The sequence below is a fragment of the Lepidochelys kempii genome, chromosome 1, assembly GCF_965140265.1.
Source record: "Lepidochelys kempii isolate rLepKem1 chromosome 1, rLepKem1.hap2, whole genome shotgun sequence".
NCBI lineage: Eukaryota > Metazoa > Chordata > Testudines > Cheloniidae > Lepidochelys > Lepidochelys kempii.
The window spans coordinates 251,933,512-251,950,345 of NC_133256.1; the positions used below are offsets into that span (position 1 = coordinate 251,933,512).

A 16,834-nucleotide genomic window follows, 5' to 3' on the forward strand; every position below is an offset into this window, starting at 1 on the left:
TTGTCCTGAAATTCTGGTGTCTAAGGACAAGTGTGCTTGGCAGCTAGTTTACTGTAGGCATGCTGTACAAACACATTTACTGTATTTCTACAAAAACAGCATTTACTGTGAATGTATTTCAGACAGTACTATGTTTTTTCTTGAAATGACTACTGTTTGCACCAAGGATGGCTGTTTTCTTCCCCGAACGTTATAAAGGAGAGTGACATGGAGAGAGGAGATATGAAACTGACCAAAAAGCATGACACGATGGCAGATGATTTTCTGTTTGTCACAGCGGTGCCAAAGGAACAGCCTAAAAAGGGGCCCCATTGTGGTAGGCACTGCACAAACACAGCATAGGACATGGTCTGTGTCCCCAACTGGTTACAATCTAAATAGACATGACAGGCACAGGGGGGCGGCAAAGGGGGTGGAATACACAAGCAGAGCGAGCAATGTGATAGCAGGAAACAGCACGTTAGTTCCATTATTTTGGGGGCAGGGGGTGAGTGAGCCGTTTAGTTATAAGGGGATAAGCTACGTGGACAAAAAGGGAAGGGGCTGAGGGGGACAGGGCAGGACTGTGGAGTGAAGCCGAAGTGAAGAAACTGTGAGGACTGTGAAATGCTAACCATTAACAGTGAAAATCAGGCTAGGTTGGTTTGTTTGCTTGTTTGAGACCCAAACAAAGCTTCAAGCAGCTAAACAGCGCATTGTACACATTGTTCTGATTGAAGCTGAGCAAACGGATGCAGTCATTAATACTAAATCGGTATGTTCCTCATAATGTTCCTGCTGGGCTTTATAATAATGTGTCTTGGCTTTCGCGGAACTGGTTTGTTTTTTTCTGAGAACTGCGTGATTAACTGGAGTTCCTATCACTGAACCACTGATTAGTTGATCAGAGAGAGCCCTTCGACAGCATGCCACCCACTTTCAGAAATGTTCTGGTGGCAGCTGTAAGGATACAGAAAAGCAGCAGAGTCCTCCATCAGTCACACAGGCCTGGACTCAATGGGCCAGATTTTTCACAAGGACCACTACTGAGTTGACTTCCATGATTTACGCACCTGAGTGTTATTCCATGTGAGTATGGTTTGCAGAATCTAACCCAATCGGAAGTTGCCACAACTGTCTTATTTACAGAGGTCTTAGAAGAGCAATGCAAGGAATTGTTACTTAAGGAAACACAAGTGATTTGGGGCTAAAACTTAGGTTCTCTTTTTTAGTAGGGGCTCATAAAACCTCTTGTGAATAGACTTTTTTTAAAATCACTGTAAACAGGAGGGGCAGAATGGGTTCAAACATTCCCCTGCTTACCGGAAACCCTAATCCCGCCGTACTAGTTAGTGCAAGAAAACCAGAAAGTGACACAGACTAAACAGAAGTCTGATCATTCTAGATTCATATTAAAGAAATGGAAAAAGGGAATTTAGCAGCATAAATCTTGAGAAGTATATCAGATTTTAAAAATTCTTTCCATTGCAACACTATTATTGGAAACATGAAAAAGATTTTTTTTTAATTTCTATTTTCCTCTTGACAGTGTCCCTTCCAGTGCAGTGAAATCAAGTCTTTCACTTCTGTAACAAGTTTAAAATAATAAAATCTTCCACAGTGATATGATTTAGAAAGCAGACATGGTTAGAATTAAACAAGCAGAACCCAAATCCATCTTCATGTCCCTGTGTAACTCCCATTGTGGTGAATGGTAACTGCAAAAGGATCTCAAAGTACAGAATTCAACCTGGAGAAATAAAAATACACGGATGCAACAACAGACACTCTTACAGTGCTGAACAAACATGGATCCACAGTCTCACTATTATGCATTTTCAGCTTTGGAGTAAATTCACATTAACTGATGCTGCCTGTACTAATGTGAAAAGAGAGCTAAGAGGTCTGTGTCAATAAATGCTAGTAGACTACCTCTATACCTTCTTTTTAGTCCTAATGCTTGAGCCAATCAGAAGGCAACATTTTGACAGGTTTCCGTGACCTGAGGAACCAATCAGACGTGCTATTAGACTAGAAGTCCTGCCTCTGCAATGCCTCCGTTAGAAGCTCATATTTGGCCAGACATCCCTCCTGCCCAAAGAGCCATTCTGGGCTCAGTCAGGAAGTGACTGTGGGTCTGCATGCCCTTGTGTGGTGCTGGCTATTTTAAAAAAGCCTTAAAGACTGACAGAGTAAGTTTGATGATATGCTTCCCCGGTTATACAAATGGTGGTTAGCTAAAAGTGAGACACCATGGGCTCGATCCCCAGGTGAACTACAACAGCATTCGGCTCACCTGGGGAGAAGGAGAACAAGGTGACTTTACATCACCTTCCTGCACCCTCTGGTTCCTGATCCTGCAGTCTGCCAGCCCTATTCCACTGAGAATTCTCCTAGTACAGGCTATTCCTCAGAGGCAGCAGCGGGGGCTGACATTCTAACCACAGTGTCGTTCTAAAATAATGGACAAGGAAGGTCACTGTTTTCAGAATAGGAAAGAAGGAAGCAGTTTGTATTAAGAAAAAGGTATATTATGGAGCACTATTAATAACATTCAGGGCCAAAACGGTCCCTATTTAAGCCAGTCTTCTACGAAAAATGAAAGAAGGGGATCCATTATAATAGGGTTGGTTGCTAAAATGGGACTTTCAATCCTTTGTGGCCTTCTGATGTTTTGGTAGCTGTTGCTGGGAAAGTGGGAATCTGTAAACACCCAGCAGCCTTCTGATCTGCTGAGGCCCTCAAATGGAAAAAGGAGGTATAGCTATACATGACCTATGCCGTTGTTACTCTGATTGTCCTAACAAGAAAAGAGGTGAGAGCAGGTTCTACCGCTAATAGAATTATGAACCCGGAATTACAGAGGAGTGTCCCAATACTTGTGTCATTTCACTCCCCCAAGAGCGAGACTCCGGCTAGATGGAATGAAGGAAAAGTTCTTTCCTTTTTCAGCTACGGAAAGCGGTTTTCAAAACATAGGCTGAAGATATTAGACCGGATAGTCAGCCTTCTGGATCTGGGTAGGTGCCTTGCAAGGACAATATGTTAGAAGACATTCCCCTCCTTTCAGATAAACTATAACAGCACGAAACATCAGATTTTTCCTACTCACTTTTCCAAGCCCCCCAGGAGTCACTGCCTGCATCCAACAGATGGCAAGGAGAGGCAAAAGAAGGAGGTATCAAATAGTTCTGTCACTTAGCTTACAAAAAGAAAATCATCTGGACCTGCACATATAATTTATGCTTATTGGAATGTTGGGACTGCTGTTGGCTGGGATTCCCCTCACAGCTTGCGTGTGAAACTCTGAATGTGTCAGGCAGCAGCAGCTCCTTTAATGCTTCAAAGGCATAACAAATACTCAAAGTAACCCTACAGCGCACATGAAATATGGCACCCATAGAGCTGGCGACTGCCTACCTGAGCCAGACAGCAAGCTGCTTCAACTGCATTTGGGGCCAGTTCTTCCATTACTGAGACCACAACCCTACAGACTTGATCTGCTGCTTGGGAGACTAAACTTTATAGCTCCTGTAGTTGTTGCTGTTCTTTTGGGGTCATAGCAGTGATAGTAACCTGGATGGAGAACATTGCATTTTAGTCCAGGTTAGGAAGGATCTGACTGACTAAAGGCATATTCATTCTTACGTAGTGTTACAGCTCTGCTTTGCAATGGCTCATTTCCAGGACTTCCCAACTTTGAAAAGCCGTGCCGCCCCAACCCCCAGAAAAATAAAACCAGCTGTGCTCCCTTCAGTCCTACAATGTGAGGTTAAAGGCTGAGTGATAGATTTGAATTTTAATGAAGTTAGATTGTATTTTAAAATGTGTCAGCTTTTTAGTGTAAGGAACGACAGTCAATATTGGATACAAGATGCTTGAAAACATTATTTAAATTACATTTAAACAGGAAACAGAACATTACTTTCTATATTTAGAACAGTGTTGCTTAGTGATTTTTTTTAACAGTAGTGATTGAGGCAACATTGATATTTTTCTTCTAACAAAACATCTCTCCTATATGGAGTTTCTGTAGGTCCTCAGGCTGAGCTTCCTTTCAGTGGGGCTCCTGGGGCTTCTCTCCACCCTACCTGCAGGGTGGGTTGGGAGAGAAAGGTTGGCATCTCCTCAGTCCACCCACTTGTGGCACCAAAAATATGGATCACTCAGAGGATGTAGGATGATTCCTTCCTTTTTTTTTTTATAGGCTTTGATCACTCAAATAGTTAACAGTGTTGCTATTTAAAAGTATCACCGTTTGCATCTTGGCAACACATTGAGATGAACAGTGCCATTCATGCCTCTTCAAGGTATTGTTTCATACTCTCTGCACACTCAGGCAGACACCACTGCACTGGTTACACTTGGGTCGTGTTCTCAAGCTTCTATTCACAATCACACCCAGCTAGAGCTTTTTTTTTTTTTTTTTTAAATGAAAGCTGAGACTCTGGAGCACAAGTGAGAGTCCCATCTGCCTATCTGCTTCCAGCTAGTCCTTTGTGCTTCCTCACTGGAGTGTCCACTGGCCTTTGGGAAACCCGGGCCTACTCTGTAACATGTTTCTATGGTCTTAACTAGAGTGTGAAAAGTGCCCTGAATAAACAAATCTACTGTATATAGACAAAACATTCTGGCATCTCATAAACAGAAGCCACATGCTATTGCTGGGGAGCTTAAAAAATGAACTTTAGTCTATGAACGATTTGAAGCATATGGGGGGCATCTTTGTAAGGACTGTTTAATGTGGAAAGGATAAAAGTAAGTCAAAGTAGGAAAAAGGTATATAAAATAAGGAACAGTTTAGTGAAAGCCAGTCATGTGCTTTTATATGCCTTTTGAACAGTCCAGAAACAAGAAGGGTGCTCACTGGAAGTTAGAGGCAGCAAAATTGAAGCTGAAAAAGAAAATACTTTTGTGCAAACTGTAAAGAGAACTCACTGTTGCAGGATTTTATTCAAGAGAATGGCCTAGTGAAACTGAAAAATAATTAGACACTTCTATGAACAAGAATAACAGCTGCAATTGCACGACTGTGGATAAAACTATGACTATCAACTTATGCCCTGAAGCCTGAGGATTGATTGCCAGCTGGGATCAGGAACAAATTTTCCAATCTTGGGATAGTATAAAACAGTTGGGCAAGTGCATTGTAGGGGGTTTATTCCTTCCCCTGAACCAGCTGGCATTGGACATTATCACATTCAAGATACCAGAGTACATGAAACATTGGTCAATTCTGGTACGGTAACTCCTTTCTGGTACGGTAACTCCTTTCTGGTACATATTCCAGGTTATTTATGACCTTTGCTCTCACATGAATTTATATTTAGAAGGCCACCACGCCCAGAAGAGGCAGGGATTTGGATATGCTTTTGTTAAAAAAAATGGAACCGTTATTTGCCCTTTACAATCTAATGTCCCACCTAACAGTCTGTTTAGTGCTTTCTCTAATCTGTCCCAGTTAGACTGTAAGCTTTAAAATGTTTTCAGGACTGTCTGTAAGTTCAGATTTCATTGTCAACTTCTGGTCTCATGAGCATTAATTATAAAAAAACCAATTTCCATCTCCATTAGAAATGCAAGGAGAAACAAAATGTTTGCCAAAGGCGTAAGGACAAAATTGGGAAAATATTCAGTAAGGTCCTGATCCAAAGCACACTGAACTCAATAGAAAGACACCCACCAATTTCAATGTAGACTCTAAGATAGCTAGGGCAAGGATTGTCTTTCTTCTATGGTTGTTCAGTACCCAGCATAATGGGGCCCCGATCCTGAGTTTGGGCACTACCATAATATTAATATTCATTAATACTAAATGGGCTTTACATCAGGTCCTAAACTATTAAAAAACAGAAATCAAACAATACAGATTACATAAAACAATGCTATTAAAATGATTTGGGTTTTTTTTAGTTTAGACTATACTTTTCCCCATTTAAAAGTTTTTCAGTGACATCACATACAGGACACCCCTTTCAAACACAGGTGCTCAACTCCCGAATTTCTGTGCTCATGAAGGGAATTAGGTGTTTATTTACCCTCTTTATGCTCCTAAATGCTTATCTGTGTGTCGAAAGATGGGGTTTTGGATGTCCTTATTAAAGGTACCCAGATTTAAAAAATTGGGCTTACGATCTTATTTAATGTACAGCACAGTATTTGGGCTTTATTCCGAAGATCCTCAATTGCCATTGAAAAAAAATCTCTGGCTCTGCTATGCACGTATTCCCTGCAATGCACAGATAGTATATTCCTTTTATACACACACACACACCCCTCCCTACCCATCTGTTCTTTCACACAGTGAAGTGCAAATGAAATTAAAAAAAAAACAAAACCCAATGAACTCTGTTAGTCTGAGCCCAACCCTGCAGCCATCTGGTAGAACTCCTCTCCTGAGTAAGGACTGCAGGACTGGGCCCTGTGTGGGGCAAGCCCCCAGCCAGGCACGGCAGGACGTTAGTAATCTTGCTTGAATTTAACACAAATAAATACAGAAAATCAAACTGAAACCTAGGTGTTGTGTTACCTTTGAACCATGTTTGAAACTGGTGATAAAAAGCTGTCCATTCTTTTGGAAAACATCTCTGCTCCCTTCTTAAAAAAGTTAATCTGAAAAATATAATAAGGGTATTCTGGAAATTATCTAAGAAAGGTTTGTCAATCAAATAATGGATGGTGGGGCAGGTGCCTAACATGATCCTGTGGTGACTGATGTCACAGACTGCCATTCGAATCTAAGGCATTATTGAAACACCAACCTCTCCCTTCCTACCTCTTCCCCCCCAAACATGAGGATTAGCGGCCACTGACAGTCAAATTACTAATATTAACGCTATTAACTGGCCTAAAGAACCATGTCACCCCTCTTCCATCCACCAGATTTGTCAGCATTGTGAAGAACCTAATTACGTGCCAGTCAGGGATGTAAAGATGTGTGATCCATGACCAACATAGCTGTGGCGGCAAATGCCCCCTACTGTACATGCAGTTGGGGGAGGGGGGCGGGGGAGGGCTGGAACAAGCTCTATCAGTAAAAGCGCAGTTTTGCTAGTATAAGCTGTGTCCATACTAGGAGTGCTTTGCAGGTATAGGATACCCATATGGCCAGACCCCCAAAGTACTCCTAGTGTTGACCTGGCCTGAGATGATCCTCCCTAGCATCTGTGCTCTTAATCAGCGTAACCAGACGAATGCCAAGGAAGAAATGGATAGGGGCAAGGAAAACAAACCCTACCCATTCTGACCGACTACCCTTCCCAAGAAGAGTTCAGTGAGGTTATTTTAGTTAGTGGCTCTTGAGTTAGATGGAAACCTATAAAACACCATTCATGCATTAACTATTGGTTCATATTAGATCCCGTATCTTATCTTACTCCCACCTCCATGCATAGGAAGAAGCAGCTATTGCATATAGACACTAACAGTTGCTCCTCCCTCCAAATTATTTCCAATATGCTAAGCCTCATCCTCACCTTCTCTTTGGAAACATGAAACACAAGGCACACACATTTTAGCAGACTGATTAATATGGACAACTTACAGTACAAAGACTGATAGGCACTTTACAGCTTCTTATGTATGTATATGAGTTGGCTTCGGGCTGGCCTGGCACTTTGCATTCCCACAGTAACAAGGCATTACTATGTAGGGCATCCAAAGTCCAGGATTTCAGCTTGGCACTTTGTTTCCATACAAGCAGATAAGTGGGAATGCCTTATGTTACTCTGCAGTGACATCAGTGGTTAAAGTAGATTGAAAAAGAAAGGGAAGCACTTGCTGCACCAGCCTGGGAGGGGGAACTGTGAGAAAACACTACTCTCTCTAGACAGGAAGAGGGAGCATCATTTGATTTTAGCTGGGGAAAATCAGTGCAGTCTTCTCCTGCTGTGATTGACACCTGTCCCAAGAGGGAGTAAACTCCCTCTACTGGTGTAAGTGGACAGAGAATTCTTATGTTACATCCCTTTTGCACAGGTGGAGATGATTACGCAAAGAACAGGAGAGTGAAGAAACAGATCCACTCGATTTTTGTCCCAAGTGGAAGTATGAAGCATCAGAAATATCATGCAAAGGCCTGTTCTCATGAGATTTCCAGCAGTTTTGCAGACTAAAGCAGTGTGTATAAATTGCAGAGAAGGCCCTGAACTACTTGATTTTTATTTGTGCTTTTTGTGGTTTCCCCCTCACTAGATAATACTGCACAGACCAGTGGTCCCCAAACTTTTTACCTCGCGACCCCCCCTTACCTCCGGAGCTGGGGCTGGTAGCAGGGCTGTATCTCTGGGAGGGATGTGGACATGGGTAAGAGGGGCGAGGCCCCAGGTGCGGGGATGGAGGCCGGGGCCAGGAGCGGAGCTGAGTGGCACTTCCTGCCCTCCCCGCCACAACGTTCCTCCATGCCTCCCTAGGGGGGCATGCCCCACAGTTTGGGAACCTCCGGCGTAGACTTATTTACACTCAGTAGTTTCAGGTCCTGGTTCTCATTTACATTAAGGACCCTTTACATCATTCTGGAAGTGTAAACGGACCTTAACATAGAGCCCTCAAAGTGCTGTACAAATATTAATCAATTAATCCTCCCAACACTCCTGGGCAGTAGGTTTTTAGTGGTACTGCCACATTTTATGGACTTGGAGACTGAGACAGAGACTTGGCCAAAGCCACATAGCAAATGTGGCTGAGCAAGGAATAGTGTATAGGATTTCCTAGCCTCGTGCTCCACCCACTTGACTACACTCACTCTGCTACTGTCCAACACATGCTCCAGTTCCTGTTCACACGAGACTCCTCATCAGCATGCTGAATATCTCATGCTGTGAAGTAAACTGTCACACAGGTGAGCTTATAAAAGCACAAAGTGAACAATGACATGGGAGTAAATTTTGTTGTGATGACAGTTTAGTGTCCATACCGTTCAGCCTAGAATGTGCTGATTTTGCTTTTGTGTGTGTTTTAAAGTAGTATATTTATGAGTAGCTAAATGTCCAACTATTTGACCATAAATAAAGTACAACTTTGCTTTGCAAAATTTGCCTTGCAAAATTTGGCTCAATATGCACGTCGTTTGAATACAGAGAGGAAATCTACAGGTTCACGCAGAAAGAATAAAAATGGCAGCACAACATTTTAACAGGAGACTTTCTGAATAAGGTTTTCCCTATTTTCATATGTCAGCTGCCACAACAACTCCTATGCCAAAATGTCTTGCATATCCCAGAGACATATTCCTTTAAGTGACATTTTCCACTATCCTGGCTTTACTGTACATACCTGTCCTTGTGTATATCCTAGCATAGGTTCCATCATTGCAATTCTCTTCCTGTACTGCAGAGCATTCAGGGCACAGTAATACTGTAATGATGAAAGATGCTGCTTCCTCCTTGCATTTGCCACCTCCTTTACTACTTCTGTCTTTAGCTGAATAAAAATGTGTGCAGAACTTTAAAACTGGCAGTCATGCAATGCAGAATCATGTTATGGATATATCCGGATCATTTACTGATTAATTTAATGTCATCATTAAATACTTATTTTTTATTATGGAAAACAATATCTCCATGACAAGATAAAAACAAGCATTAGAAGTAAAACAATTAATTAAATCATTTAATATAGGCTCTTCCTGGCAACATATTTATAACTGCCTCTCTAACTTTAATTGATGTATGCAGGGTAGTTATAGCTGTGTCGGTCCCAGGGTATTAAGGGGACAAGGGGTTGTGGTAATAAATTTTATTGGACTGACTTCTGTTGGTCAGAGACAGAAACTTTCGAGGACCTGAAGAAGAACTCTGTGTGGCTCGAAAGCTTGTCTCTCTCACCAAAAGAAGTTTCACCTTGTCTCTCTTCAAGCCTATAAGCAGGTCTCTGAGCTATAAATAGTACAACTACTACATATTTTAAATTGTAAGCTTCAGGTTATGACTTCAGTTACATCAGCGTAAGTCTGGAGTAATTTCATTGTAGCGGAGATCAGAACCTGGTCCTATATGTGTGTAATTCATAGAACTAATAATTCTGGGCACAACTCACAGTCTGCTGTATGTCCAAGCACATACATCCGATACAGGAGCTAAACATTGCATTCTGATCTATAATGCAGATCCCTTAAATGATCTTCTGATCTCTCTAAAAGTGTCAAGTCCCCTACTGGTGCAATCTTATATTCTTTGCACACTTTGTACTGAGGGGGAGGCTTGGGTGTGCAAAGAATGCAGGATCGGTCCCATTGACATCACTTCCATGTGCTGGAGGTGGAATGAGAATCAATATCCAAAGACCTGGCAGGCACACTGAAGAGGAGAATGTAGTCCTTTAAGCACAGCAGATATACGGCATTATTACATCACTTCAGGTACAAACACACTGCATCAATAATCCTCTAGTACAGCATCCACCCCATAGAAGATTGGTAGACACATGGGTTTTACAGCAGAAGGCCTATAAAAATCTTTGTGGTCATTTTGGATTTCTTCTGTCGTAAAAAAGTCATCCTTACAGTTCCCCTTGCTGCTTTATGGCCTCAAATTCAACAAAACGCTTAAGCACATGTGTGACACAGAGGCTGACTCACAGCCCTAGGTGCCCCAAGAAGCAGCACAACGTGACTTACTTGAAACATGTAAATAGTTCCTTCAAGTTAGGCACATGCTTCAGTACCTTTCTCAACGGAGGCCTAAAAGCTTTGTTGCTGACTCAAAAGTCAATCACTGGGAGTCTTGAGCTACTGTGGATTCGATCCACAAAACCCAGAAGTTTGTACATTTGCTAACGCTGTAGTTAAAAATGAATATGTAGGCAGAGCCGCTGATTAAAAACTTTCCGTACATTAAAAACCAAACTATAAGCCTTTTTTTACCTTTTCATTTTCTCTTCTTTTCGGTAATCGGCTATACTTTGCCATGGAGAGATCATGTTCTGGAAACAAGAAACATTTTCAGCATCATGGCATGGGTATACACACAACATGTCTCCAGTGATATAATTAGTGCATGCCATTAGAAACGAACAAAAATATGAAACATACCATTGCTAGCAAGGCCAAAAAGATCCTTTAAAGTGCTTACTTCTGAAATAGAAAAAGTCAACACTTCAAAATGAAGAGAGCGCTATATACATTCCTTATTCAAGCAGAATCACAACAAAACTAACTCTCTTTATAGGTACTTGAAGGTCAGTTGCCTCCGTCATTTTATTCCTACAAATAGAAATGTGTAATTTATGTTCGTGTCTTGAAAATAATAAACGAAGAGCAGCACTTACAAAATATTTGCAATGAGCCTCTAGCATCACCCATGCCCCATTTGTTTCATCCATTTGGGTCTTGTCTTAAATTAAATTATACACACCTCAAGGCAAGCGCAAATGAGTTCCCAATCCTAACTGGGCCTTTGTGGGGGTCAACTGCAATATAAGTAATTTCCACCCTCATGCTCTGCTGTGCTTTACATTACTATTCACTTTACTGATCCACTTCCCTCCTTACTGCAAGGACTACTTCTCTTCCACCGACGTACCACTTGGTCACATGATGCTCCTCCACTGCTGGTCCCTTGCTGGGACCTCAGGAAAGGAAGCATGGGAGAAAGCACCTGTACATGCAGATAGGTAAGATTTAGATAAACTTCCTTTACTGTACAAGCTCTGAATATGGAAAAAAATCCCGTATGTACAGGTGTAATTTATACAAGGAACCCGCAGGTCACTTTGTCCATTACCAAAGAGGAGCTGTACTCTGCCTAAAAAAATCTGCTGTTTTGAACAACATATTGCCAGTGCTTAAATGACACACACAAAGCTGTGTACCCACCAGTGACTGCCACAGCATATGAACTAGGGCCCTGATCCTGTAACTGGATCAGACCTAATCAGGCAGACCTTTGTGCCTTTGCAGAGCCACAGTGACATCAATGTAGATGCGATTGCTGGGTTGGGGCCAATATTAAAGATACTGGGCAAAATGTTCTGATTGGGGCGAGGAAAGTAAATAAGCTGATTTTCAAAGGTGCTGCTCTCACTGCCCCCTCCCTGGGCACCATAACTTGCATTAATCTCTTCAGTAAGAATACCCAGTAGGAAACTGTGAAAAGCTTAGAGAGAAATTGCAGGATTTGTGTTTATCACCAAGGTACCATGTGTTCTTGGATGAGCTAGACCAAAATTGTGCTATAGTTCAAGGCCTCCCCCAGTGTCTGCATCCCTCTAGTGTAAGAGAGTGGGAATTCTGAGGCAGCTTCACATAAACTAGTACATGGAGGTTTTTATTGCATCAAATATGAAAAATAAGGCTGTAAGTAGAGAATTGCTTGTATTATTATTAGTTAATTTTATCCTACACCAAATTTTCAGTGGGCCACAGATTTCTGTACTGAAAATGCATAGCTGCCCTTGGGAAGCTCTTGGTGGGGAAGCAAGAGATTTTGGCAGCTGGACAGGTGATAGATGGGACTTTGGCATCCACAGAATGGGGAGAGAGTTTGGGTTCTTGACACCTCTGGGGCTTTAGATAGTGGGGATGAGAGATATCTCCTGGCCCTCTCCCCGCCTATGAACAAGGGCAGAGGTGATTTGAAATTTTGGGTGCAAATTACACACACACGGCCAGCGGTATGAAGAGAGACAGGAGCTTTCTGAGGGGCTGGCCCAAGACTATGGAATGAACTCCTCCAGGAACTAAAGACCACCACAAACCTCACCATCTTCTGCTCCAAGTGCAAGGTGCCTTTTCTTTTACCTTCCCTTCTCTGACACAAATATATAGCATTGTGTGTGAATGTGTTAATTAAAAACAAGACACTCTGCTGTGCATACACGCTTCTCCCCCTGGGAACAGGATGAGAACAAACATGTGACAGATATTAGTCATGTTGCCTAATGCACTACTGAAAGGCACTTAGATACTATGATGAACACATATAAGAGCAGAATAGAAAAATGTAACCCCTTAGGCTCCAGCCCTGCAAACACTTACATGTGTGTTTAACTGTAAGCATGTGAGTGGTCTCACTGAAATCAAGTGAGCAAGTTAAGCAGATATGAAAGCATTTGGACCAAGATCTTGGTATTTGGACATTATGTGCCTCTTGTCTGGACACCTACCACAGGCCCATTCATGTCATCATAGTCTTAACTGCTCTATAGTGATGTATGGAAATGAAACGAGCTGAAAATCATCATTTCTCCAAAGCATGTTTTCTTTCACAATTATACTGCAGTTGTTTTCTCTTCCAGTAAAACCAGTTCAAACAAATGTAGGCCCCTAAATGCCTTCTGAGGGGAGCTGAGCCTGGGAACTATTTATTATTATTATTATTGAAAGTTGAGATAGAGTCAATAAAATCTTATGCTTCTCTTGCATGTGCTGGTTAGACTCTCTCTGAACTTGCACAGCCCCTTGCTTTCAAAATTATTCCAAATATTTGCACTGTTATTTTGCTCTGTGAGCAAGGAATTTCCAATTTTGTGCCATCCTGCCATCTGGATATTTCCATGGGTGGCACAGAGTTAAAAGGGTTGAGTTGCCTAAACAGGAGGAAAACAGGTATGCTTTGTAGTCAGAAAAATCCTGCCCCTGTTTTTCAAACCCAGTTTTCTCACAGTAGGGTTAATACTACCTCTCCTTTCAGATGTTCACAAGCCTGGTGCACCACTGCACTCCGCCAGCTTTATGCAAGTATGACACCGCTGAATTCAGTTAAGTCACATTAGTATAAAAATAGACCACACGGTGGAGAATGTGGCCTTGTATTTTAAAATAGGTAGCATGTGTGCTGGACTTCTACAAATTTATGTCTGATCAAAAATGCTCAGTCTAGCAGCAAATAAGAAAATATCAGATTTTTCTGCCAATTAATACAAAAACAAGTTTCTTAATGACAAATTGATAAATAGTCAACAGCTTACAACGAAATATGCCAGGCATCAAAAGTTATGAGTTGACAGCAATTTGGAATCTAACCAAAACTTACCCGTAAGATCTTTTTCTCGAAATTGTATGATTGGGAGAACCATTGTGTCCGCAAGCTGTTTTGCCAGCTCAGAATGGAGAATGTTAAGCTGAAAGGGAGAGAAATGATCTAAAATACTGCACTGTGCATAGAGTACTACAGAGGCAACAGTACCACAGAGTTATCAGCCCGTGAGCCATATATGCCTGTCTGCAGTGTACTTGTAGCTGTGTCAGCCCAAGGATCTGAGAGAGACAAGGTGGGTAAACAATATTTATTTAAAACATTTAAAAACAATTTACTTAAATATTTAAAAAATATTTATTATTGTTATTACAACTACATTGCATACAATGGAAGATATCAAATTTAGCCATCTGAAATGGAAACTCCGTAACATGAAGAAAAAGCATCCCCAGAGGTCTCACCTTCTATAACCGTGTGACCACTACACACAACTGCAAATATGCTGAACAGCTCTGCAAATAGACTTCAGAGAAACTGAGGAACCATTTACTGCACTTCATGTGCCCCAGAAGGGACCACCTCAAATGAGAAATCATCACAGGCTCCCACACACTGGAGTTTAAAAAAACCAGTAAAGTTACTTGGAAATCATGCAAGAAATCCAAAACAACTATAAAAAAACCACAACAACTGATGACAGCCACCCAGCAGAACAACAAAAAATGGAACCAACTACAGGTACTCCACAACAACAGAACACACCACTGGGAGAAACCATGGCACCAGTACCCACCACATGGACACTTCACGACACCCAAACATTAACCAAGACTAACCCACACTGGAGCTGCATTATCTATGCTCTAAGGGACTGAACTTCTGCCCTACCTCAGAACCTGATACCATACTAACAAGTGGAGAAGTAGAAGAATTCTTTCACCAGAATGACAACACCACTCACAACTACCATGTCTCCACAACAGAAGTTGGTCCAATAAAAGGTATTACCTCATCCATCTTGTCTCTCCAGGTGTATTTAAAGGATTTGTGATTACATTTCTCTTGGGATTTAAAAATTTCTCAGGGTACTAGTTATTGGGCCAAATAATGCCAGGCGTGGTGGTCGTATGATATTTCTGATCCCAGATGGAGGGAATACCTCAGAAAGACTAGGTGTCATTAATTAATAATAATAATAAATAATAATAATTTGGCTAGAAACCTGGTTACCTGAGGTATTAAAAACCCATCAAAAACAAACAAATAAGTACTGAGCTAATTTGGGTTGACTCAAATACTGTTTGGTTTTAAGCATTTTGCTCTGGAAACTGAAGGCATAGCACTACTGAATATAATGCAAAATCAGTTGCCACTGAAGTCAATGGAAAGTCTGCCACTGACTGTGCTAGGAACTGGATCAGATCTGTAGTCATCAACAATTTTAACAGCTTCAACACAAACTGACAGTGGTAAATCTCTAACAGTTCCCCAGGACCGCACAAATTAGTCCTGCTCAAGGAGAGGCTCTGAAGCAAAAAGTTTACTACCATGCTATTTACTGGGTAAATACTGGTTTCTCACTTGGGCTGCACCTGGCACAGTATGCCCACCTTGCACAAACAAAAAGAAAAACTTCCTTGAACATTAACTCAGTTCATTTAGTCTCAGTTTTCAAATTAAATTGTAAAAAAGTGTTGTTCTTTATACTTTTAAAATTCACATTTTATCAATATTTTCTTATTTATTTGGATTGATTTTACCCCCTTTTTGGGGTGGGGGAGGGAAATGGATTAAGGCCAATATTTAAAAAAAAAAAAAAAAAAGCAGCAGCGAGTTAGACTTCTAAAAGCCACATTTAAGCACCTCCTGATTTTAATAAGTGCTGAGCTCCTATTGGGGTCAATGGATTCTACACTCTTGATTTATGCAACCCTCTCTATTGAAGGCAATGGGAGTTTTGCCTGAATACGGACTGCAAGATCAGGCAGAGAGTGATTTAATCACTGATAAAATGAACACTGATTCTATAAAATATGTCTTTCCCCCACTGTCATTTGGAGTGAAGGGGGAAGGGAAACTGACTCCCAATGAAACTCAACAATGGTTGGGCAGCAGGTGTGCTACAACCACCCGTGGTCATATGGTTCATAATCATACTCTGATCACTATTACCTTGTGTTTCCCATCTGTCTGTTGTACTTACCTGTTGTCTCCATCTTATACTTAAGGGCTTGTCTACACGGCAAGATTTTTCAGTTTAACTTTAGTTTTCTCGGCACAAACTGCTTTGCACCCACACACAAAAGTTCTTTTTTTGATTCACTCAGGAGCTGTCTATGTTTAACCCTTATTGTAAAAACTTTCCCATGTAGACAAACTCTTAGACTATCAGCTCTTAGAGGCAGGGACTGTCTTTTTGTTCTGTGTTTGTACAATGCCTAGCACAGTGGGGCTATGATGTGTGACAAACTGCTAGGCTGCTACTACAATAAAAATTAAAAACTCATTGTCATCTTCTTTAATGCATGGAACAGGGTGTAGGGATGGTCTATGGAGGAGATAAGTAGAACCATTCAATAATCAGTGCAAGTCCCGGAGCAGTGATCCAGGGAAAAGCCACATAGGTAGGAAGGAGTGTCACAGTGTGTTACAGCTGCTACCACAGCCCACACACCATAGCAGTGGCCACGGCTTCTGCACCTGAGTTCAGTGGGTTGGGTGAGAGGGTACTACGCTCTCCAATCCCCAAAGCTTGTTTACTCAAGATGTGCATGGTTAATAAGGATGTCAGCCTAAATGCTTAATTTAATCCTTGCCTGATCCTTTTAAAGGATTCAAAGAGCATTTCAGTTCCTTCACACTTGAGCCTTTGATTAGATTTCGTTAGTAATTAGCCTCTATTAACCACATTCTTTGTTAATGTTCCACACAACAGAGTC

General features: G+C 41.5%; 1 protein-coding gene across 8 annotated transcripts in view; it reads right to left on the reverse strand.

Annotated features, from left to right (window-relative positions):
* The window catches only part of APPL2 (adaptor protein, phosphotyrosine interacting with PH domain and leucine zipper 2), a 96,044-nt gene that overhangs the window by 54,763 nt on the left and 24,447 nt on the right, over positions 1–16,834 (reverse strand). For 7 of the 8 annotated variants that reach the window (XM_073324198.1, XM_073324180.1, XM_073324213.1 and 4 more), the window contains 5 exons: positions 13,950–14,037; positions 11,009–11,050; positions 10,841–10,899; positions 9,253–9,399; positions 6,509–6,591 (listed from right to left, as the gene is read on the reverse strand). In XM_073324198.1, coding sequence (XP_073180299.1) covers positions 6,509–6,591; positions 9,253–9,399; positions 10,841–10,899; positions 11,009–11,050; positions 13,950–14,037 — 419 coding nt within the window. The remainder of the gene's footprint in view (positions 1–6,508; positions 6,592–9,252; positions 9,400–10,840; positions 10,900–11,008; positions 11,051–13,949; positions 14,038–16,834) is intronic. The other variant, XM_073324188.1, reaches the window with a different exon arrangement.